This window comes from Hylaeus volcanicus, chromosome 3, assembly GCF_026283585.1.
Source record: "Hylaeus volcanicus isolate JK05 chromosome 3, UHH_iyHylVolc1.0_haploid, whole genome shotgun sequence".
NCBI lineage: Eukaryota > Metazoa > Arthropoda > Insecta > Hymenoptera > Colletidae > Hylaeus > Hylaeus volcanicus.
In genome coordinates this window covers 17280088-17307087 of record NC_071978.1, presented here as the reverse complement: position 1 = coordinate 17307087, position 27000 = coordinate 17280088, and the positions used below count along the sequence as shown (strand labels likewise).

The 27000-nt window shown below is 34.1% G+C and overlaps 2 protein-coding genes across 3 annotated transcripts in view; both read left to right on the top strand.

Annotated features, from left to right (window-relative positions):
- LOC128873423 (poly(A)-specific ribonuclease PARN-like) overlaps positions 1 to 13517 on the top strand; it is a 32416-nt gene extending 18899 nt beyond the window's left edge. Inside the window, exons 11-12 of the mRNA XM_054117006.1 lie at positions 8146 to 8234; positions 12797 to 13517. Of these exons, the coding sequence (XP_053972981.1) occupies positions 8146 to 8234; positions 12797 to 12888 (181 nt within the window). The 3' untranslated portion in view covers positions 12889 to 13517. The remainder of the gene's footprint in view (positions 1 to 8145; positions 8235 to 12796) is intronic.
- A 1169-nt stretch (positions 13518 to 14686) lies between these two features.
- LOC128873425 (protein cortex-like) overlaps positions 14687 to 27000 on the top strand; it is a 355555-nt gene continuing 343241 nt past the window's right edge. For both annotated transcript variants that reach the window (XM_054117008.1, XM_054117009.1), the window contains exon 1: positions 14687 to 15293. In XM_054117008.1, coding sequence (XP_053972983.1) covers positions 15165 to 15293 — 129 coding nt within the window. In that variant the 5' untranslated portion in view covers positions 14687 to 15164. The remainder of the gene's footprint in view (positions 15294 to 27000) is intronic.

The following is a 27000-nucleotide window of genomic DNA, read 5'->3' as shown; positions in this document are numbered from 1 at the left end:
TCTACACCCACTGTAACTCCAAGCAGTTAACGAATTATGAGGTATAAACAGTATAGAAATGTTTTACCATTTTGTCGCGGAGTGTACCAACTGTACGTAAAGGATGACATTATGCGTAGAATGAAGCATGCTAACCACCTTTGGGAAAGGCGACAACCATAACGGTGACGTTTATTCTCCCATCGACACGCCATATTTTTCACCACTGGGTCTGATATTAATCGCGAATCGTATATTTCCGCTGGCGTTCAATAAATTTTTGATTTCCGTGGCGCACGTTTTATTGCGACGTATTCGAAAAAAATATCTCGCCCCGTACGTGTATATTAATTGCCGTGAAACAGGTTACCGTGGCCTGACCATTCGCGTAATTACCTGCTTCGATCGGGGCAATGGTGGATCCGCGCGATCGAGGCAATCGCGTTCTGTAGCGCCAGCAAATTGGAAAAAGATTAAGATTCGAACGCGCCCGCGATAAATCGGGATGGCTTATTGCAGAAAAATCCTGTAATTGCGTCTGTATATCGTCGTGCACCATAGCCACGTTATTACGCCAAGTAATTTTCGCGCCGAGCGTACGTTATTTCGGTAGAGACAGCTTCCTTCCCTCGTCCCGTATTTTATTACGTTGCACCCAGTTACGTTTAAGTCTTTGGGGTTGAAGCACTTTTCGGTATGGTAATCAGCTTGGGCGAGACAGATCTTGGGATCGTTGCGATTTTTATCCTGATATTATACAGTGGTGGTCAAGATAATAAGTTTGGGACTGTGAAATATGAAAATATTTCGTAACAAATTTCAAAAGGTAATTTGAATATTGTCCATTAATTTCTTTAGAAAAAAAAAAATAACAGCAAATAATGGAAAGAAAAAATGGTAACTAACAATAAAAATAATATTAACTGCTAACTTGCAAAAAATGCTACTAGCTTTGGACAAAATAATAGGTAACAACATGTGTATCATGTTGTTTGCGGCTCGATAAATTTAATTGAATTAAAAAATAATAATATTGTCGTGAATTTGAAGAGCTATAATATTTATTGACAAATTAGAAGTTAACCTAAATGTGAACTAACATATTTTAACATATTAAGTTTTATACAAGGAGCAAATATGATTTCTTTATGAAACATAACGATCAAAATATTATTTTAAACATGATACCTGCGATGAGTGCCATTTTGAACTACTGTGAAATTATTTATTAATTATTCGCACAGATCACTTGTAGTTACGTGATTACCTATTATTTTAATCAGTGGACTATTTTATATTAAGAAGTAATCTTAAATGTATATTACGATCAGACTTAGACAAATTTTATCAAAATAAAAGACAATTATTTGAAATAATTTATTTCTCATTGTTATTTAAATTCAATTCAAATTCAAAATAGCTTACTGTAACTTCACTTTATATCATATCTGTTTGACAATGAGCTTCGATTATAACCAGATCATCTGATTACAAAAGTGCATTATTTATAAGACTTCCAAAATGCTATAAAAATAGTTAGAAGTTTTTTAGAAGAATCTTGACAAACGTTTTAAAATGACTTCGTATCGTGGTCAGCAGAAATAGTGTTTGAGGTTAGTTGAAACATTTATAAATAAAAATGTTCAAATAATTAGCTTCATTTCTTAATGTTCAACTTCAGCAGCAATCGACACTATTAAATGAATTTGCCTAAATCTAATGAATATTAATCAACTGCACAATATAATTAAATTAATAAATAACTACAACACATTCTAAAAAAAGGATCAAATTTACTAAAATTACTACAGAGAAAACAAGATTTCGAAAAAATACTTCTACGAGTCTACAGAGATCGTGATAAGTGTTTTAGCCGAGTCTGTAACAATTGTTTCAATTGCCCCACATTCCTCGTTGTAAACATTTAATTACGCAGAAAGAAAACTAAATGTTGTAGGTATTTAACATTGTAAAATCAACTGGAATATTAATTAATAGCTAAAATAATCTAAATTATGAAAAAAAAGAGCAAAAGTTTTGGATTAATGAATCAAATAGTGTCAACTGGAATATTCATAGTTAAAATAATGTAAATTATTTAAAAAAAAAGAGTAAAAGTTTTAGATTAATAAAGAAAATAAGAACAGTTAGATAACTTACTTTTCACGTTGAAAAAATGTGGTAAAATCGGTAATATGTACTGAGCGGCAGATTTGGACAAGAAAACTAGTCATTTATAACTAATCATTTTTCAGTTGCTTTAATTGTTAAATTATTTAAGTTATTTACTTGTTTCTGTTAATCCATGTTTGAATTTACTCCAATCTCCCCTCCTTCAGGCGTGGTCTTTTATCAAGCTGAACGAAAAACGTAATTTTAATCTTCTACCGTTATCTTTCGCGGGACATCATGACCGTTCCTTTTTTGAAATAGATACGTTCCGAGCATAGTATATTCTAAAGTTCAGTCTTAGAAGGATATCTGATAATATTATCAGACACCGAGGTAATGTTTACGGTCTGAAGAAGGTAAAGCTACCAGGAGGTAGTAGATTTCCATGCATAATGCAAATACTTGCGAGCGAGCAGTATGGCGAACACAGTCGCTGTATCTGGATTATGCCTTCGGGATCGCGGCTATAATGAGTTTAACATGCTTCGGGTCTTCTTTTTTTTTATTGCCGCTTCTTTTCTCCTTTCAGTGCCTTTTTCCTAGGCGTAACGCTGCACCGTGTTGCATGCGTTATTTTCAAATCGAATTTGCGAGTTACGAAAATCCTTCGGCGTTGTTGACAAATTCGTACAAGGGGGCCGTTAGAAAGTGTGATCGCATTTTAAGGTGCATTCGGAGCATGAGATATTTATATGGCTATAAATGCTACAAAGATGCTGCTACAATGTAAAATATAATTTTCACTTAACATTCCTTTGTAGGAGGGAACATTTACATATTTCGTTATTCTCAAAAGACCTGAATTTAAATATAATCAAAGTATTCGATATATTGATGTAAAGTTTTTTCTATATCAACGTAACCATAGTAATGACTTCAAAATTTTGTTTCCTTTTATGTAAACTAAAAGATCAGGTAATCGCTATAGTTATTAATACATTTTATAACAATGAACACTTTGTATGATAATATAAAATTCTATTTATTTTTGTTTATTTACGTTATAATATGAGAAGGTAGAATATTTATGAGGTAAACAAAATATAGTTTGCTTCAGTGGTATAAAAATATGTGTCATTGTCATCCTTACAAGTATTTACCAGTGTAGTAAACAATATAATTTTAAATACTTCAAAATGATTGCATAACAAAATTACACACCTTTAAGAAACATAATTGCATGTTAATAAAAAAATCAAAATTGGAGATCTAAATTCTGTAGAATTATATATGTATTTGAAACATAAGAAGAAGTAAAATCTATAGTATTTTATATTATAAACATAATTCTTATCAAGTATTTCAGGACAATCATGTCCCTAACAGAATTCATTAATTTACCACGAAACACATTATAGAAAAAAACAAAAACAATTCTTGAAAAAAAGAACTAATTTCTTATTCAGTTCTATTTGAAGATCACCGAGGATAATTGAACAACCTAATGCAATAAATCAATTGTGAGTAACTCCATACTATGGTGTCCATCGATTTACATTCTTGAAACTTTTTGCTTGATGTACTCGAGGAGCAATCGCGTCCATTAAACGAAGAATGCGATTGGATAACTACTTTCGGAATAATCAACGGAATGCTCTTGAAATGATTCAAGCCACGCTCGCATCGAATTCCCTGTCGTTTAATGCCGTCGCGGAAGTTTACAGGGATACATATCCGCTACACGAAGTTCAAGGTTTCGTACACGTTGCCATAAAACCACGAGTCGCTCGATGCGTTTGTAGTTATAATGCAGTTACCATTCCTTGGAATGACGAGAGTTATGAGCGTAGTAATTGGTCGGCACGTGGGCGCCTCATTAATACCGTGTTGCCGGCTAGTCCGACCCGTGTATCTCATAGGGTTGCTGCCAGGGTCGTGACAATGCACGCGGCGGGAATACCTGAATGAATTTCTGGAACGGTAATCACGATGCTGACGTTGCCGCGTTGACCCTTTAATTATGGCACCTATTGGCTTAGCTCATAACTTCGTACCATAGTTTTCTACTTGTACTCTTTACTGTTTCGTCATAAGGAATGCAATACATAAGAATTTTCTACCATTATGACATGCACCCGTGGAAAGACTATCTTTAACCCTTTGACTATGAGACGATTTTTGCTGGAAGTTTGGGTTCGAAATAACTTCCAGTGAGACAATTGTTCCTTAACCCTTTATTTACTGGCGGGACTTGTAAGTCCCGTAAATTTTCTCGTGGTACTATATTAATTAAGGGGGTATTATCGTCCAGAAGTTTGTTTTTTCAGTAATTTTTAGGAATTAATTTTGCAAAAACTATCAAACCTACAGTACCAGGGTTTTTTATGCATAATAAAACACGTTTCAACTAACAACACAAATTTTTATGAAGTACTTCATTGAAATCTATACAAGTTATGCGCCGTTATGCAGGTTGTGGCGCGAGACGCTCGTTCAATCGGGCGCGCAGGCTGTGGCGGTTCTAGTCGTCTGAGACAGAAAAACAAATTTTTTTTCAATCTATATGAATGTAGTTATCGTCTGAACTAGAATTAAGTAAGTACTAAATTTTTTATCGGAGTCGCTGCTGTTTGAAAATTAAGGTTTAATTTTCCCGGGAAATTGTCAACTAAAATATGAGAGCAGGGCTAAAATATTCAAGCTATCGGTATAATTCTAGTTCAGACCATAGGTGATGATGCCCTCGAAATGTGTGTAAAACCAGAAGTCAGTCGGTCCAATAGTTTTTGAGAAAAACGTGCACCCGACTTGAAAAATTTCGTTTCGAGAAAAACGCGTTTAAAGTTTGCTATACATTTAGCATTAATACTGGTGAACAGCCTTTAAGCGTCTGTAACTATGAGAGCTCTGTGAATTTCAAATTAATATTTGTAGAGGCACTTTCTCAAAACCCCAAATGATATGAAAATGCAAAAAAAAATCGAATTTTTGAAGTTTCTAGACGATAACACCCCCTTAAATACTTTGAAACCTATTGTGACTTCCAAGTCCACTTCTATGAAATTCGATTTTAATTGTTGGATGGTAGCACAAGCTTTTTTTCTTTTGGAAGCTTGTTAAGGACAATTCTGTAAGGTGATGTATAAGATCAAGATGGACGCCTAGATTTAAAAAATTTTTGAGAAATTCAGTAAATAAAGGGTTAATGTTTGAAGAGGTTTCTCAGAAATTGACAGTGTGAAATTTACAAAGTGCCTGTATCGAGTGAACTATTTGTATTGTTTTCGTTCGACGAAATATCTAACTAAGAGGGATAGAAAAAAGGCGCATCAGTTTGAATTCACTTCAAATTCTGTTCTTGGTTATGACAAAATTATGAAAATCTTTTTATTTTATATTACTACATATTTATAACATTGATATTTCAAAACATATTTTGTAATTTTTATCTTAGCCCTAACGATACAAATTTGCAATGTCCAGCTTCATAATTTTATTATTTTCGTCAGTGTTCGGTATTAGAAACGTAAAATATTGACCGGTTGCGAATGTGTTAAGATATTAGTAGACATTAATAGAAATAAGACGAGAAATGGAAATAGAAACCAAAGAAATTATCAGGATTCGATTAATAAACCGGTTGGCTGTTAAAGTTGAATTGTATCTGAAAAATGGAAGAAAATAAGTTAGTGGTCAATGGTGGTCATCCACGGTCATCCTCGATCCATGGAAACATACATACGAGAACGCGAGATCCATATCGACCGAAGGATCCGCGAAGACTGAATGCTGAGAGGTCTGTGACGATCTCTTATACACATTGAAGAAGAGAGGGAAGGGTGAACAATAATCAATTGAAAGTTGATTCGAGTGCTGGTTAGATCCATCGAAGAAAAAATTCGCGAAACATTAATGTTACAGCGAAATCATATTAATACAATTTCGATACATTTATTTTTTCTTAAATTTGGATAACAAGCATGCTCGCTATTCCATCTTTATCACTATCAAATAAAAACTCGTCATGGCACTTGTGATTTCACCATATATCATTTTGATGAACAATTTCGCTATTATTTTAAGCAATTATTTCAAATAATTATGAAATAAAATAACGTGTTATTTGGAATAATATTTTAACTAATATTATTTCAAAAGTGATCACAGACATCCAAATAATTATGAAATAAAGTAACATGTTATTTGAAGTAATATTTTAAATAATGTTATTTCGTAAGTGCCCAGGTCTGACACAAAATAACAGTCAAACTTGAGCGATTCGTTAAGTTCGGTCGTTCGCGTCACTGACTTCGTTGGTGATGTTTGCGAAAGGCACACGTATCGATAGAAAATTTCCCGTTGAAAGGGTATCTGACATTCTTGCACTGATCAGCCATACTTAACGACGATGTACACACGTGCATTCTGCACGCACGCACGTGATGCTGCATATTCATAAGTTGTGACTACGGTCAGCAACATTTCCGCAGCAAGCTTCAACACGTGCACCGAATAAATTCTTCGTGCCGGTACGGCCGATAGTGTACGACTAGAAGCAATTGATCACTTTTTCTGTTTGTTTTGTAAGCTGTATCCGGGCCTTGTATGAGATTTTTTATAGTTCAAATTCCTTGGTCCATATTCATGCGTGTTCGATCAATTTCCGTTAGCATATGTTGTATAATACGTACGCTATGGAAGGAATCGATGTGTTTCTATGCACGATCACGGAATACACACGCAAATAACGGTGGATGCATGCGGTTTATTTCTGGCGATGATCGTGTGGTACAGAATTTTCATATAGCATACTTGCTACTAAGTCAGCATACCACGCTTTCAAAGGCTCTTAAACTCTAAACTGTACATTTATGCTGTCTCGTTCTAGCGGAATTCCGATGAATTTCAGCGAAATATTACAAAAAATAATGGAAAATTTGTAAAATTTATTGTATTGATTATATTCGAATGGCAATTCGTTAGCTCAAGAATTTACTTTATTTTTTAGAAATGAAAAATTGATTTGTTTTTCATATTTGTGCCAATCTCTATTACCAAACTTCGTAAATCCATATATTTCGCAGTGAATATTATTGTTTATTTTCCATTGATTCGATAATTGCGGTGTATTTTATTATTTTAAATGTATATTCAGCAGTAAACAAAATGTAATGGCATATATGGATCGTATAAATATTTAGGGAAAATTGTCAGGTTATGATGAAAAATAGTCAGGTTGTTCATGTTTTGATGAAAAATAATCCAAATTGGTAATGGAATAATTTTTTACAATGTGTAATACAAATTAATAACTTTCATTCGTATGCAAAATGCAATGGTTTTTTTAATAGACAGAAACATGCGAATAATTAGGATAATTCAATTCTTACTTGGAAATTTAATAATATATCATACAAATTGTTATACGCAGTATGTAGGAATATTATTATTACTACTGTTATATTTTACTATAAAAATTACTACTCTTTTATGACACTATTTTATCATTCATTTATTACTTCATTTATTCTGTACTACAATTGTACATTTCTTTTATTAAATACAATCAAAAGTAAACCAATTTATACACATAAAAAATATATACAAATTTAAAAAAATTAATGTACTTTAAATTGTTAGAGTATTTTCTCTGCAAATATGTTAACATGATAACATAATATTATTAAAAATATATATATATATGTTTGCAGAGAAAATACTCTATAAATCTAGAGTGTATTAGTTCCTAAAAATTAATCGAGTCTCTCCTTAGTTCTGAATAAATTGTATAAGGTTATTGTATTAAATAATCATTTAGTGTTATTTTAAATTAAATAAAGCAGACAAAATTAAGCTAAATTCGCAGGAATATACACACAGCAAATACATATATATTTACATATCTATATATATATTTACACTATCAATTTCTAATTCTTTAATTGTACGAATTGAGAACCCCGATTAGATACACATTACTTATACACACCTTTCATGTTTTCTTATTCGTGTTTCTAATCTAAGAGATGTAAATTGTACTCTTTCTGTTCGCAGATCCGTCTCGACGAAAACGGAGAATAACTCTGCGTCAACGAACGCCGCGAAGACGATACAGAATGACGATGGTTGGGAAGTGGCCACAGGTAACGAATTGAAATTATCGTCAGAGCGTATCACCCATTCCCCTAATCCTCACGAGCGATCGAGAAACTCGTTCAAGTCTCGTGGACGTAATCACGAGGTCGTTGAGTCTCTCTTCCAGGAAACGAAAGTCGCGCAGAAAGTCAGCCCGAATTGTAACCTTAGTTTGTCCGCGAATATTCGAAACGGTAGGAAAAAAGATACCGTACCGAAGTATACAGTATTGCGGCGCGACATGGAGCTCGATTTGAACAACGAGGTGGAGACCTCGAACGTCCTGAGGATCACAGAAATACGGTTGTGCAGCATAGCGAAGCAATCAGATTCCAATGGCGCCGCTCGAGAATCGGAGAGCGATCACAACGGGGAGCGATTGGGGAACGATCACAAAAGCAAACCATCCAAAAACAAAAGACAGAGCTCGAACAAAAAGATCCCCTCCTTGTCGAGTTTGGACCGATTATTCTTCAACCAGAAATCGGCCCCATCGAAGCCTAAACAGATCGAGGTTCCAAGCTCGCCGAAGAAAGTTACCAAAGTGCCTCCAAAAGACAACAGCTCCTTGGTACCAGTATCCTCGTCACCTCCAGATACCCCTCGCGTCAGTAAGACGGTTAAATAGCAACCGGAAACGAGCCCGACTTATACGGCGTTTCCTCAGCAATCTGGTCTGGGGCCTGCTCGAGACTGCCCGGCAAAGATGAAGATCATCTTATCTGCATGAAAGTGAAACAGAGTCTGAACATACAGGATCAACCTCAGAAAGGGGGAAGTTTGTTCATAATGTTGGCGAAAATTACTGGACTGATTTTTCTCTATTACATCATCGTTGGTAAAACGTACTGAGAGTAGTAAATTTGATTTTCGTTCGGGTCTCAAAAGAGCACAGCCAGCAATTTAACGATAAGATAAACCGTGCCTTGATATTGAATCCTCAATTCATAAATCTAACTAATTTGTTTTTTTTTATTATTTTTTTTTTAACATAAGATACAGACAATCTTACAGGATTTTTAGGAAGTATTTATTTTACTAACAACGGTATGGTACGGTACCTTGCAATTGGTTTATTTTCTTTTTATATTATTCCTACAAGAAATGATATTTTTTCTTACTAAAGAATATATTTTATCGTGCGTTTCATTTATCGATTTCTTTGTTTTTGTAGGACATTTTATTTTTCAAACTTCTTGTGTTCGATTTACAGCTTACTCATGACACACAATTTAAACGATGTTCAATAATTTGTTCAAGCAACTTTCTAAATTTATTGCAAACAATCTATTAGTAGACATTGCGTTGGATATAATTTTATGAATATTTAATACTCAGTTTCATCGTCGAAGTTAAATTATAAGAATAATTTATCCATCATCATACTTTATCAGGACGTAATTTGAATATTTCTCTTACGTATGAAAAAAAGGATTCATTGTTTTTGACAAAGTCACATCGTACGTGAAAGGAAACGTTTTATTCCTAAACGTAAACGTGAGATATTCGAACAAATATTTCGTAATATTTTAATATGTTTTCGAGCGAAACATGAAATTTTGTGAATCGCATCGAAATCAACAGTGAGATGGCTCTTTTTATGCAAATCTTTCTCACACGTCCATCTTTATTTATATAAAATTTAGTAGTTAATGTACAGTACATTTATGTACTTAAGAAACAACAGTTTATTGTTCAAGACCACTCCTTGAAATAATGTAAAGTGGGCGTTATTGTTATACAACTTTACGGTATACTAATCGAAAATGTACAATGTAATTATAATACTTCTATCAGAGTTAGGTATCAATCTATCGAACAAGTACTTACTTAAAAGTACATTGCAAACGATCTGTTATTAGTTTTATTTAAATACTTATAACAAAGCTTTCCAGTGTTTGTTCTTATAAATTTCACATTAGGGGGCTATTATCGTACACGAGAAAGAGAAAAAGATTTTTTTAGGAACTTTTATTTTATATAACAAATATTTATCGAATCTTAATATTTGTACAGATTATAATAGACATGTTATACTACTAAACAAATATTTTTTTCGTTTATTTTTAATCATTTTTATCATTGACAATAGTTAAGTGAAATTTGTCCTCTTTTTCCATGGTTAACACCATAACTTGACGTTGGACGTTGGATCATCTGAAAGCAAAAAATCCAACGAATTACTAAAATATAGTTTTGCAACTATCGCCTGAGCTAGAATGATAAGTAATCATCAACATTTAACCGTATTTAAAATGATCAAAGTTGAAAAGCAAAAGGAGAACGGTATTAAAAGAAATTCAAATGTCCGCCATTCTATTTTTCTTGGTTACAGGTGTTTGGTTCTAATTCGGTCGATAGCGACAATGTTATATTTTAATATAGTGTTTTTATATATTCTAATATAATGTTCAATTTTGTTGCTTTCGGATGAACCAGTGTCAAGTTGTCGTGACAACCGTGGAAAGAGAATTTTCATGTGATTATACTAATGGAAAAAATGATTGAAAATTAACCACAATAATTTTTGTATAGTAGTTCAACATGTCTACGATTATATGTAATAACATCGACATTCCACATTTATTTGTTATATAAATTAATAATTCTTACCAAAAATCTTTCTTTCATTCATGCGTACGATAATAGCCCCCTAAACATTATTTTGCACATTACCGATCAAAGGTTATTAATTTATGTGCATTAGTTATTCGCTACTGTTTCGCAGCATTACTGTTCACAACTCTGGAAACGATCGAATAGTATTTTATTTGGAAAATTAACGATACCGAAATAACCATTACTGAGAAGTTTCTTTGGCAGTATTACAGTTTACATGTACGTAGCGAGACTGATATTTTTTAACAAACATGTACATAGCTCATATGAAAAATAATCATAATCGCACAAAATGTTTCTACCGTTCCGTCGATTCAAGTTAACGAGGACATATTGTATTAACGTTCATATTTCCTACACTTTTAACCAGCATACTTCTATTTGGTATCGTACGATTTTATTGTTATTCTTCGAATAATATACTTTATTATTTATACATACAATACCGTCAGAAATTGTTAACGTTTACTTAGATACGCTCGTTGAATCTCTTTAGTAATGATTTAAAAAGTTAGCGATATTTTTAGTACGAGGAACGTTATGCAAATGTTTTTTTTTTTTTTTATTCAGGAAGAACAGGACAGTGTATTGTACGCAAAAAATATATTAGCAACTGCTAATTATGATCTGTAATGGAAAAATTTGTAACTGATGATAAAAGGGTGACGATTTCGTAATAGATATAATCTTATTCGTTAAATAAGTTTAATTTATTCGTACAATAATTGCCGATTAAAAAAAGAGTGATTCAACTTATTGCGTTCAACTTAGGCGAAAACTATGTTTCTCTTTTCCTTAAAATTGTAACGGTCTGTTATTCCTATGAACCATACAAATATAAAACAAACATTTTTAGAATATGATACTTCTTTTTCGTTATTCAATTATAAAAAAACTTCTTTGTGTTTCAGTAATACATCATAGATATTTACTTTTGTAATGTGTAACTTATATAATTCAATGTTATTCAATTCATTACTCAAGATATAATATAAAAGAACTAATTTCAACATGGAATTGAACATTTAGTACAATATAGGGAAGATGTAAATTGGCTGTCTTCCTTTTTTAATTAAATTAAACGTGAAAAATATTGGTAGCAAATAAAGTTTAATAGTTCTCATAAGATTTCGTTTTCTATAGCCATTTTATTCAGTTATTTCTTTGCAAACAAATCTAGTCATCTTTAAAATGTTATTCTTGAGAATAGTACGTTACTTTATTTCATAGTTATTTACATAGAGGTTTGTGTTCACTTTTAAAATTATATAATTTTGAGGATCATTTCTTTCGTTAAATTTGAAATAAAAACATAATAAAATAATTTGATATTTGTTATTTAAAATATTACAATTATTTCGTATGATTTTTACAGTATGCGTACGGATTACAGTGATACAAATGATGAATGAAAGCAATACGATAATGTGTACATAATATAGTAGAATCTCCGTTATGTGTGTTATGTGAATGCTCTAGTATATAACTGTATTATTTACTATTACCTTATAATCTATATACGAAGGATGCATATGTAAAAAAAATAAAATTCATTTCCTGAATTTCGTTAAAAAGAAGAAGATTAAACGATATTGTTTTTTTTTGTATTTCATATTTTATTTACGAAGTTATGCACAATCAAACAGTATTCATATAATTTCACTTTGTCTTAAGTATTAACAAAAATTAAATACAAACCTCTTTTTATTTTATTATGTAAAAATTCTCTTATATGATCACTTTTGTCCCCCAATTAGTTCAAATAATGGATTTTCTATTGTTCTTGAATTTGAAACCTGAAATAATTTCGTAACCTTGAATTTATTTTCTTCGATTACGATAGCCTTGTGTATAACGTATTAATTGACTCATAATAACCGATCTATAGTTAACTAATAAATTCGAAGGGTTATGTCGTTGCGCATAAACCAATTTCTTATTATGTTCGCAGGTAAGAGACGCCGGAAGCGGAGGGACTATACGGACGTTGACGCTGCCCGAGGATCCGAGAAGACATTCGCCGAAGCAGCTTCATGGGATTAATCGAAGCTGAAAAATCGCAGCTTTTACAAGCTTGTGAGGCATCATCCTCTCAAACAATTTTGAACAAAGTGAAAGATGCCGAAATAGATCGGCAACGTTTTTTTATTGTATCATTTCTTTTTCTGTTTGAAATTTCAATAATCCATCAGAAACGGCACTTTATTTTTTCGTATATTTAGACTAAAAAGGGAAGACAAAAAAAATATTTGAACAAATAGATATAGTGCTGAAATTGCACTAAGCTGTGAATCGTTCTGCACTATACCTTCGGTATCTTTAGTATCTCGAAAAATTAAGCACATGAAGTTTACTCGAACGAAATCCAACGATTTTGAGATAACGGAAAGTTTACATTTCATTGTTGTATGAAAGTGAAGAGGGTTAATGGCTTGTACATGTCTGTAATTAAAATCAAACTTTTTAAGAAAAACCTAGAATTGCAAATGTATTGCGATGTAAGTTAACGGCTTAGTGAAATATTGTAATTTAGAAAGCGTCCAGTTTTGATCTGGAGCCGCTTTATATAATTAAGTATTCACGAATATATAAATATGTACAAGTCTAGGAAATATTTGTCCTATGTAATGGACAGATTGATACAATAAAACACCCCCTGTAATGAATCATGATCATAATGTGTTATTTTTTCTAGAGGATCCATCCATCTTCTTCGACACCATGATGCTACATTTATCGCATATTTAATAACTATTTAACTTAATAATGGAGACTCTGAAAGCTGTAAAATGAATTCTGAGGCGTGTATCGTTAATAAAATTCATTTTAATCGCATGGAAAACTTTGTATTATGTTTCTACCCTTATTTTCAGCACTCTTGAGTAAACAACTTTCGTTAATAATAGTAAAAATATAAGACATTAATGAGAGAAATGAAAAACAAATTTTGTGCTTTTTTCCTTTTACTAATTTTTCATGTTTCTATTATTTTTGCATATATTTTTTGCCAATAGGTGTTAATAATTCTATACGAGGAACTTTTTATTATAATGTTACGTGTGAATTGAAAGAAAGAACACAATATATAAATCCTTTTAATTTTCTCTCGCACACGGTTCCACCTGAGAAAAATTTTATTTTTAATAAAATAGATATGCTCTTACTACTACTAGTAAAATTATAGATTTTTTGAAATTTGATTTTGGTTGTTTGGATGTTGATAACGCAGGATTCTGACACCAGTTCAACTACCTCGCGTTGTTGAATAATTATTCTCTATTCTAAGGATGGCAGCGGTTTTGGATGTTAGGTTCGAATTTTAGTCCCCTACAGGACTTCTGTAAAATAGTGGAATTCGGAATGAAAATTTGTGTGGGATTAAATAAATTATAAAATTATATTTAAAAGAAAAACCAAAAAAATAATATATTTTGGAATGTTACGATGTTGCGCAGGAATGTGAAATTGTTGGTATTTTACAGCTACGTTATTCGATTCTAATTAGCCATATAGTCAGAGAATTTCGATATTATGTCCTAGTTCAGTGATTCGCTATTATATAAAAATTCTCTTATCTAACGCCTTTGTCTTCCAATTAGTTCATACAATGGAGGTTTGACTGTACTTAGACATCGAACAGACGTTTCCGTGAATCCAAGAAGAAACGAAATAGTGTTTATTGCTGAGACCTTTCAAATGATTTTACTTTTGGTAACGGATAAGAGCAATTTGATATTCTTCGATTCGGTTGATCGTTGATGCTCTGTTTACATTTTGGATTAACAACACCCCAGCCTTCTCTCGATGTACGTTGGCCAATTCCAATCAGTCGAACCTTGCCTAGGTTGGGAATCGGTTCGTGTTCTTCTCCAAATTTTTAAAAACGTTTACGTGGTCTTGAAAAATTCATGATAATCTTGTATCATATATTTGTCAAATGCACTGTGTCCTGTTGTGTCGCGTGTTAAATTATAAACGCGTGTAAGCACGGCGTGAACTTTGAAAGTTGTTTTCTTATGTGCGTTCGTTTTGTATTTATATTTATATTAATATTTATATTCAATTAATTCGACAAAACATTTGATTGTTATGAAATTTATCGAGAATCGTGGAATTTGTTTAACGATATAATACGATACGTGCGCTATTAAATAATTTGACATTGTTTTTAAAAATTATATCAAGATAATTCGTTTCTTTTAAAAGAAAATTGTGTTTATTGTCAAATCGGTTTCTAATTTGTTTGGTTACAATTAGACGATTAAAAATTGTACGCGTAAGATACAAAATTCACAAATTAGAATTCGTAATTGTGCAAAATGCAAAGAAGTCGGTTGCGTTTCGACAATGGGGAGTATCAACACAGTGGGGAGATCGAGACGACGCCACTTCGCAGGAGCTCCGTTAGATTTCCGCGACTGCGATTGGCTGATATGGATTTCAAATCGGTGAGTTATTGTGAATCGAGTTATTTTTTCCATTGGATGTTAATTTTTTAGGCGAGTCGATGGTTAACCATCTTAATTCTATTGTAACGATTGTGCTATTTTATTATGGATATAATACGATTAAAACGATTAAGTATTCATTGGAATAAATTTGATCAATAAATCAATATACGGTGCTTTTTATTCGTCATGTATTGTTAGAATAATATTCTACCTATGTATTTTTGGTAAACAGTTTAATCTCAATTAAATCGAGAAATAATACATTTAAGTTTATATTACAATTAAAATTCCCACTTATGTGCAATGCACTATTCTTCGATTGCACTTCGATTGAAGATTATAGTTGTGTTCCTGACGGGGTTGATAAGTGTTGGACATTTTTGGGATTTCGAAGGGCATTGCATTTTTAAAAGCAAGGCACATGCCGCATAGAAACCCCAACCCTGCCTCAACGAACTCCACACAATGGTTTTCAAAAACCTGAAAATAAATCATATTGTTGTCTACGCGTTATATACATATATACCTATTACAATAATTTCCCTTCTGAAATTATTGCATAAAGTAGGAGCAACTTTACATGTCTACTATTAAATCAATCATACTTCGCGTTCAGTACAACAATAAACAAAACAAGTGCTTAAGAGTATCTAACACTGATAATTAGACTGCGGATTTTTATTCATTTGCAGGAAATTTGAATGTGCAAGAAACTACAAAATGCACACAGTATCCAATAATACATATAAAAAAATCTTGAAAGTGGAATTCATAAATTATACTACTTGCAGAATAAAATAAATCTCTATCTAAGTCCAAGTTTTGCAAGTACGTTCGCAAAGATTTTATTTTGCATAAAGATTCGCAGTCTACTGATAATAAATATTTATTCGATAGGAGAAATTTCGTTCTTCAATTTGAATTTTCTTCGAAAAGAATCTGATGATTTCACAATCAGCCACGATAGTTCAAAGTTCCCTAATTTATCGATTAGCCCATTCACTGCCAGGCAAATTTAAAGTGTTTTGTCTTGGGTTCCAAGATTTAATACAGATGTGTAATCTAGGTTATTATTTTTATTGGATATTGGAGACCGAAATCATTAATACCATTTATATTTTAAAAGAAATAGATTTTATTTTTCACGACGGCAGTAAGGGACGTCTTTACGTTATGAGATCTCATGCTCAACTAACTAAACCTTCGACACCAGAGGGAAATCAGGGTCCTCTGATATCTCTCGAGTGTTTATGTTTCACGTCGCCACAGTTCAACTTTTAAACTTCGGAGAACGCCGATTCAATTTTGAACAAAGAACAATAAGTTCATTCTTCGTTAAGCGTATTGATAATCCATCAATTTTCATAATAAAAAGTGATATTAGGAATGTTAGGCTGAATGAAGCTTTTAGGAATGTTAAGTCGAAATGAAAAAGTTAGAAGGTGAACGACAGGGGTCGTGGTGGGTGTACGTTGACGCCACAGTAGATTAGACCCATTCACTGCCAGACAAGCGTTTTGCCTTGAACGCCAAGATTTAATACAGATGTGTAATCTACGTTATTATTTTGATAATATAAAGTGATATTAAATTTGTTGTTTTAAAAAGAAAATTTCCGATCTCCTTTTTCAATAATAATTCGTAATTAAAAAGGCTATAAACTTATCCATTGAGTAATTGTAATCAATTTGAACTACGAGACATCTCCTAGTTGGCAGCGAATGGGTTAATATGAATGAAAGATTAGCCACGTGACCTACATAATTTCCTGGAAATGCGCCGACGAAATTCCAAGAAATACTGGCAGCTGTCTAACGTATTTTTCAAACTAAAGGAATAACGTGGTATGGTCTGGCTGTCATTCCAAACAAGAATCTTGTTACGTAGAAAAAATTATTATACATTTATAGCATAAGGATACCACTAGTTTGCCTCTATTTAAGAAAGATAGCACTTAACGAATATTAAACTTGATATATCGAATAGAGGCGTTCCATGATAACTGCCGCGAGAAGTTACCTCCCGGCATCAAATATTATCGATATATCGATAACACGAAAGATACCTAGTTACAGTGTTTCACCCATCGTCTGATTCACAATGCCCAGCTACAACGCCATTAACGCTGATTTACTGCGATTCTACGCTTTTCTCTCGGTAGACACCCCAGGCGTATGGAAGGATCTCTCTAAGCAGTTGAAAGTCTTTACGCGTTCATATACACTCCTTTACGGCTGTTGCTCTGTAACAGGGTATAAAAATGCAAAGTGTCTTCAACATCTATCTAAAGAAAATACCTGAAAATTGACGCTCTAGACAAGAATAGCCCCATAATATTTATATTGTTCTATGTCTTCTACATCTGTACGCCTAATTGCGCGACGGAGCAGGCTTCCTAATGGAAGCCTCTCAATGTTCGTACACGAGCCTCTAAGCTGACTCCAGAATCGTCGACTAATCCGAGATACACCCTGTATGTGGTGTTCAGAAGGATGCGCGAGTGCCCGTACGGAGCGCACAGCTTAAGAGGGCGTGCTGCGCTATATTAGCGGCAATATACTGCATCCCAGTGTAATGATTTCTTCTGATTCTATGGGCCGCGAGATTTACAGTGCCTAGCAGCATGGCATAGCACAATGATACAACTTCGTTCCCCTCCGTAATACCGCTTTTATCCTGGCGCGCGTTTCTTTTCGACCGCGGGGAAATTGAACGTGGCATCGAGCTGTTTCGCTTCGTCATTACGCGTTTCGATCCGTCGATCAGTCTGACAAGTAATCGATCGCATACGAAAAAATAGCTCGACGTTTCGATCGCTTCGCTCCTGTTAGGAAAATCTCGCGCGTACAAGTGGCAAATAAGCGGAACACTAACGACATTAAGACCAGTTATGTCGCTCGAGTCCACCGATTGTTCAATCACTCCGTTCGAATTACCCGATTTCACTGTCCAGGCTTTCCAATCGTCTGATTTCACGAATTTTTTGGACTTTCGATCAATTCTTATGAAACGTGGCGAGTACGACTTCAGCACTATTTTTTTAAGAGTAGAATTTTTTTAGTGTCCCCTGCATTGGTATTCTATAATGTATCAATAAGAGAAGTATACAGGGTGTCACTAATTTAAGTGTCAAAACTTTGGGAACATGTAGGGTATCGATAAACTAGAAAAAGAGGTCTTTTAGAGATTGCTCGTTTTTGCTCTGTTTTGGAGAATATCGTGAAAAAGAAACAAAAAAGTTTTCGTCTCTTCTCTCATTTATTTATTACTTACTTATTTTGTTATCATTCATTTAATGCGGACACTATTCAAAATGATGACCTATTGCTGCAGTGTTTGCATTACACCTACTAGTTACCGCTGGAGTTGCAGCTTGACATTGCTCTAGAGATATTTGCTGACACCCTGCATATTTTAATGAGGATTCTAAGCAGTTAGAGGTTTGCAATAGCAATTTGGGCTAAATTCTCGAATTCGAAGAAATTGGTTTCTTCCTATGAAGGTGCATGTTTTTGAAAAGTATATGTATTATGATTCTTATATTCCTCTTTCTCTTGATAATTGTCTGAGAGTATTTTGGAAAGAACAATTAGAAACAACGATTTGGTAGAAGACCAAAACAATTTTATTCGATAAAAGACGTTTTCCACTATTCGTCCTTTGAACTCTTGAATTCATCTGAAATTGTCTTTTGTACCTTTCAATTATACGACCTTGTTCTCTAAATTAAATTTTGCAACTGAACTCAATAAGGAGACTGTGGATTTTTATGCGAATTCATATTTTTATAGATTCAGATAAAAACTTCAGATTTAAATGAAAGTATGGCTTACCTTTTAAATAGTGTAACATGTATTGTATTGTTGATATTTTATATACAACTTATCCATTTATGCATATTCTTATACATTTTCCCACGTTTTCATTTGTTATAAATCCACAAATATCCGTAGTATAATAATAAGCTACTTGTAAGGAGTTACAAATACTTGTCCTGTGCAATGTTAAAAATGTGAGAGAACAACTAATCGTAATATTCCAGGCTAACCAACTAGAAAACTGCAAATGATGTTGACAAAATTAAGAATTGGCTACCCTGCACCATAATAAAATAATATTATAAACGAATAACACACCGTAAAACGAATAATTGAAAAATGTCAAAGAGTGGTCCGGTGCTACTCAGGCAAAACTACAGACAAGAGAAATAAGAATTGGCTGGCAGTGTGGGGGGGGGGGGGGGGTTGTCGTCCCTTCTTCACGGAGGTATTGTCTTCGTTCAAAATGTCAAGGAATCGAACAGGATCGAATAGAGCTAAAATTTCCAAATGAAGACAGTTCTCAACAAAATAAAAAAGCCTGAATTCTTTAAAATTAGTAACAAAAATACGATATACCGAATATATTTGTAACATAAACAGGGTTCCTAGTAACCTTGCAATTGATGCGACCTTCGATTAAATAATTTAGAAAAGGATGCAAAAAGAATGTAATACTAATGCTATTAGTAATTAGTTTTTAGAAATTCTCATCAAAATTCCATCTAGAAACTCCTCCACAACTCGCCGATAAACTCGCCCGACGCTAAACTTCCTAATTTCGACCCGATTCGTCTGCAAAACCATCAAACTATGCTAAACGCTCCGTTCCCCAGTAAAGTTTTTGTTAACATACAGTAAAGCCTGCAATCAACGTTCGCTACAGCCTACCAAACGCAACCTAACATTACGCAAGGTTCGAAAATAGCGTAGCCAAGTTCTTTCCCGGGTTGTTTCGTTGCGCCAGTAGTTTCTCGAGAAGTCAATCGAACGCGTAAAAGGGTTAACGCGCAATCAATCAGTGTTGCTTTCTTCCTTACCCCGTTATTGTCTGCGCATAGGCAATTGTCGCGTTGCATATCGTCGTTCGCGTTTTCGCGTTGTAAAAACTATCAATACAGAGTACGATTCTTTATAGACGACAGCGACAGGATAGATATACGTTTCTCTTAAACAATGGCGTTTCGTCGGAGAGAGAACTGTACGTGGTGGCACGATATCGGAATAGCTCCTCGCATTGTCATCCTGTCGAATTAATTCCTTATCATTGAAACGTATAACAGCCGTTAAAAGCGGAACGGCGACCGATTGTTGTGCAGAGATACGTCGTGCAGCGTTTGAAGACGTTGAAACGTGGAAGCTGGCTGGTTGGACTATCCCATCTTGGTTGTAGGGATCTTACAAGGGGTGCTTGAGAGAACATTCTTCGAAAATTACCAATTTTGGTACCGATTTGGAGAGGACAATTTGGCTACATGACGGTTAACTATGTATATACAGTAATCGCCCCTCGTTATCAACAACTTTTGCTATCTAGTGCGGAAATTTTCAATACCAGATCGATAAAAATCAATTGAAACGACATTACTTGCTGGTACTCTTAATATTATAGTAAATCTATAGACACACGTATACTTTCCCTTGCATTACAGTATATATGTATAAAGATTAAAGTGAAATATATCACTACCTCTAAAAAGTGTACATTTATAAGAGAATTACATTTCGTTCAAAGGTGAGACAGAGTGATATACAGTTATTGTAATAATTATTCGTATAGAGACCAATTCAAAATAAAACTTCATATATTTATTTTATTTATCAATTTTAGAGAAAGAAATAATTATATAAAATGTATAAAGATAATTGATTAAAAGTAAAAACTTGTTATAAATTTATTCGTTTGAATTTATTGTAAAAGAAATGACATTACTTTCTGGTCCTCCTAATAATTCAAAACTAAACAACTAAATATCATTCAGAGGTAAAGTTATCTCTCCTATAAATTACATATCATGTAAACATTTCTCTTCTCCGACAAGTACCAATATAGCAACATTCACAAGTGTATTTCGCATATCAAATCATAATAAAAGATCAAGTAAAGATGGGTGGCGTACTGTTCATTTTTGCAACTGAGTTAGCTCTGGTCGAAGCAGTACTTTATAGCAGATATCGGCCATTTTCGAACATTGTCCTTTCTTTATAAGCTTCCTTTCGCACTTTTATTGTCGTATACAAGGGATCCTCGAAATAACTTGGCATGTAATTTGCTGGAACCATTAGCACCGTATCGTATATCAAACATCGCGGTTAGCACCACGCGCGATGGAGCTAAAGTCGATACTCTCGCATACAGATGAAGTTCTTGCGGGCTCCTTTTGGAGTCCACTCATCCCGACTACCGTGCTACGTGTTATTATAGACCCCGACAATGATTTCGCATTAACAACTGGGGATTTTTCGCGATTTTACGAGGCCGGCACCTTTATGGAATTACAGGCGGACTTCCATGGCCCGTTAAGGTCCTCGCTATAATAGGCATGTTATACGAGCGTTTTTTATGGGCTGTCGGTAGTATTCGATTTTTATTGCATCACGTATACATGTGTCTACAGCAAGTGCTTCATCGATTCGTCGTTAGGAAAACGATGCGGCTTATCGATTATTTGTTAATTTTGTGTCAACTTCGCGCTAAAATTGGTTTGAGGGCGTTCACATTGCTTCAGAGTGGAGTCTTTAGGAATTAACTCCAAAGAAATGAGTGGAAGTTCAGACTTTTATATAGTTGTTTACATGTATAAAACTGAGAAATTATTTTCAGTTATGGGCGCTGTTATTGGGTATTATAGTTACGACAGAGAAAACTTGATTTTTATGCTTATAAGGGAACTAGACAGTTGAATTGCTTTTAAATAAATTCTTTGAAAATGAATTCCAAGAAAATTAAGGGAATAAGACTCAGATACTCTGTTCAGTTTCGAGTATTGTTATTTGATATCATAGTTACAGCAGAGAAAACTTGATTTTCAGATTCATAAAGGGATTAGACAGGGATAGACAGTTAAATTGCTTTAAAATAAATTCTTCTTTGAGAATTAATTCCAAGAAAATAAATTAAAGTTCAGTTTTCTTCTTATAGGTACATATTGTTTACATGTACAAGACTGAGAAATTCTGTTTACTTGCGAGTGCTGTTATTGGATATTATAAATGTAGCAAAGAAATCTGGATTTTTAGCGATGTCTAGATATTTGACTAAATAACTTGAAATTTGGAGTGAATTTTCAGCACATGCACTTTTCCAGTATTTTAAATTTCAACATTTTTTTACTCGTTCTAGTTGGATCGATAGCAACACTCATGCTAACGATGATGTCTCTAGGTTTATACATTTCGAATAAGCAGAATAGTCAACATATGACAAATATAAACATACTTTTTTCAAAGGGACTGTGCAAGGTCACTTGTATCATGTTTAATTTAGATTATTTTTATTTTAATTTAGAAAATTCCTTATGGATTTAAGAAGAAAATGTATAAAGATATCTGAGAATTGACGTTTTAGACTCGAATAGTCGTTAAAACCGGTTATTGTGTACAGTTTATGAAATGGCTACAAACATAGTATGATGATTCTAGAGCAGCAGTATAATTTGTTTAATGTGGTTCTTGTATTGCATTTCTTTTTCGAATTTTAAAATCACAAATCCTGTTAAAACCAAATCAAACATTAAACGCTATATCATACCTCTCTTTTTATTTTAAACATTTCAAACTTCTAGTGATCTTTTATTATGTTGCGAATTTCGACTTAAACTAAATGACATTCTACTAAAAAAGGATGGCAGTCTCAGTAAATGTAACAATAAATGTCTCGTTTTTTACTGCTCAGGCCTCCCATGAAGTTGCTCTCAAATATTTTTCAAATGAAATTGCTAAGTATCTAGAAATTCTGTTCGTCTAAAAACGTCGTAAGAGCATTGCTCGTAAAATAAGATCGCCGTGAACTTAGAAACTTTCGGAACCTCTGAGAGTTAGACGGTTACAGCCGCGTGATTTAAAGGATCAATGTTAAATTTTATGCGCGGTAGCCAAGGTGCTCGGCCGACGCACGGATGTGTGCATCGAATGCAGGGCGTTCGGCGAAGCAGCAGAAGAAGAAGATGGTGCGAGAATCGCCCTTCCCGGCCTCATATATTTCTGCACACCGCGGAGAAATGTGCGTGCGCATTTAAATAAGGCCGTATTTCTGCGAGATGTTAATAAATTCGTGGCCGAGGCTATATAACGCAAGCTGCGCGACTCGAGAAGCGACCCAAGAGATGCCTCGAGCTGTGTTGCAATTAGAACTATATAATAACGCGATTTCATACGCCGTTATTATGGCTGCGCACGAAAAATATATTAATCACGGCGAAAGTCCTCTGGAATTTTCATTATTTATCGCGCGAATGGAATCGTTAATCTTTCAACGATGGGAACAGGAATTTCTTGTCATCGTTTCAGTTTCCGTTTTTCAACCGGTTCGTCGTCACGTTTGAAAACGATTCCGAGCACATCTCTGTTTCTTGTGCGATTTATAATGATAATACGTCTTTATTGCGTCGGGATTGTGCCGCGAAAAAATGGTTGCGAAGTATCGAGTGAAAAAGGAAAGAAAGAGAAGAAGATGAACGTGCGAAAAGAAAATGAAGCTGTTAACATTGTTGCAGGATTTTTTTAGTATTAGTTAAATATACTTACGTATATTTTATATCGTTTATCAAGTCTCAAAGACTAACTAATTTCTTTTTCAGAGCCATTAGTAATTCAACGAAGGCATATGCCGGTATTAGCCTAATCTCCATCTTAAATTTAAATTCGACCTTTCCCATCCCCACCGTATGCCATCAGTAATTTACAATCATCTCGTTCGAATGGCTTTCTAGTAACAATTTGTCGAACACCGCGAGCCGGCTCGTTTCGCATCCGAAGCGACAGGGACTCGGTATTCGAATTTCGTATCCCCGTGGGGAGGACGATTAAATTTGTATGTCCGTTAAAACACAATGCTTGTTGCACACGGTCGTCACCGCGACCTAACTCTCTCTCGCATACCGTCGTTCGCATCGGCAACAAGAATAGTTTCCGGTCGCGGAGGGCAGCGTGCTCGAACGATGCCAGCATATGCTCGAACATCGCTCGCATAGCGGGTGGTTGCCGAGTAACTGGAGCACTTAAGAATCCTCTGACCGATCCACCGGTACTTGAGAAGAGGTATTGCGCCGTGAAATTGATTTTTGAGGAGGTCATCTCTGCCCGTTACACGCGCTCATATTTATTCGCGGGACATGCAACTGATTATTGGCTCGTAATTTGCTGCTAGTTAAAACAGTGATGCAAGCACTGGCGATTGTTTATTTTTTAATAAACTTGGTGTTGAAATAACTCATGTGCCATCATTTATAACTTTATTTGAAGTAGAAATATCTAATCGTTATTTTGTTTGTTATGTTAAAGTATCAACCTTTTAGGTTCTCAACCTGGTCTCCATTACAATGAATCTATACATATATAAATATTTCGTACATATATATGCGAAAATTGGTAGCCATGAATTTTTGAATATTATTATTATTTTAACAGCTTATAAGTGTGCTTGATAATTACAGTAACCGTAGAAGAATAACAATAAATAAAATTTGATGGCAACTAAAGCTCCTATATGGCAATTAAAGTTCATATCCTTCTAAATGAATTATTCCAAATGAATATTTTGTAAACGCAGATGAAAGACAAAATTTGTTTTGCTATTCATCTCACCCCCACCTAATCTCACTTTATGAAACAAAATTTGGATAAAATGACTCTACGAAAGTTGCATCTACCGAAGGGATGAAAAAGTTTCACTTTTAATGCGCAGAATTCCACGCTATTGATTTTCAAATTTCGAGTACAGATTTAGAATCACCTAACCCAAAAATCTTGTGTACCAAGTTTCATCCAAAGCGAAAGACTTTTCGCGTTTTGGTCCGCCATATTGGATCCACCATTTGTGAATGTCTAAATTCTGAGTTTAGATTTAGAATCAGCTTCCCCAAAAACCTTGTATACCAAGTTTCATCCAAATCGAATCACTTTTCACATTTTGGTCTGCCATATTGCTTCTGCTATATTGAACTTCTAAATTCTGATTTCAGATTTAGAATCAGCTACCTCAAAAGCCCTGTATACCAAACTTCATAAAAATCCTTCGAAAGGAACTCATTAAATATTCAAGACAAACTATGTAGAACCGAATGTTGTCAACTTCTTTCAACAAATACTACGCTAGACACTGTGTTTACGGTTTTGACTACTTTACTACATAATGCTTACGCATTTCTAGAACTTTATGTAGATCATTGGGTCAATCATTTATTCATAATTTTCTATTGAATAGGACACTTTGAAGTGTCGTAATTCAGTGTGGAATCGTCTGATTCGATTCTAACAAAATTCAAATCGATTACTATCTAACAGATAGTTATTATCATTCTTAGATACTCTTAAACAATTGTTTTATTTATTTCTGTACTGATCAGAAATACAATTCTGGTGTAGTAGTTGACATGCAGGTAGTTAACTTGCGATTCCAGTATTCATAAATGCATTGTTATCAAATGAGTACTTTTAAAAAGAAGTTTGGAATAGATTGGTCAAATTCTTGCTAGAATCGATATCAAATGGGGTGTGTGTATTAACTTTCTTCGTCACTTTTGTGTCCTCGAGTGACTACTGAAGCGATTCCCGCGAGTTAGGATACACCTTGGGTGCTATAACCCAATTCAAACGATCATCAATGGCTCAGGAAGTCCTTAATACTAGAGTACCGCTAATCCCGGTGCTCCTCTGTTTCAAGATACTTCGGATTTCCGTTTAATAACCGTCAACACAACGGTGAGATAATGATATTAACGTTTCCCGTTCGATAGCGTTCCTTTTTCCTCCGAACGTCACCTACCAGTCTTGATACATGTTATCGCGAACCGATAGCAATCTAGAGTAATACACCGTGTCGCGTTCGCACCATATTAATGTTATTAGAGCGCCGATAAATATGCGAGGGAATGCGACGGGCGTCGCTATTAACGTACTCACGCTTCCAGCGCGTCGTGACGCCTCTCGGTGCAATGGGAATTCAAAGTTTCCGTACCACGCATCCACGCGCCATTTATGATGCACATCCTCTCGTGACGATGATTATAAACCGATGGTAGATTATCTATTTCCGATTATACACTTTATCCATTTTCACTGTTTCGTCTTGATACGCGTGGTCTGGCGAGCTCCATTTCTCACTTGGTAGTCACCACATTTTTCGGTCGATTTTGATCGAGTCTTTTGGAACATTGAAATAATTCTCTTGTGCCCACGGTTTTGTTCCTGATGCGAATTAGATTTGGAAAATTTACACATGCTCGTGTAACTTTCTGTTTTATTCTTGGAAAATTGTCACTAAAGAATCACTGAGGCATCACTAGAACATAACTAAAGTTTAAAAGTAATAAAGCAGGAAGATATATTTAGTAATTATAGTAGGAATTGCATTATATTCAAAACACTTATGTCTTTTGGTTTAATTTTCCCGTAAGCAATAACAATCATCTGTATTATGTGAGTATTGAAGGTTTGATTTATATTAAAAAATATACAGTGTGCTGCGATGAAAGAATTTAACTCAGTTGCGACGTTTGCAATGTTTTTGTGTAGGTATTCGACAATCTGTATTTTTAAAGAATAGTGCAATTTCTATGATTAGTTTTCCCTTTAAAGATTATTTTCCAAGCTTGATACACCACTTAGAACCATGTTCAATGCAATTTTTCAATAGAATAACACTTTAATGATTGAGGAACTCAATA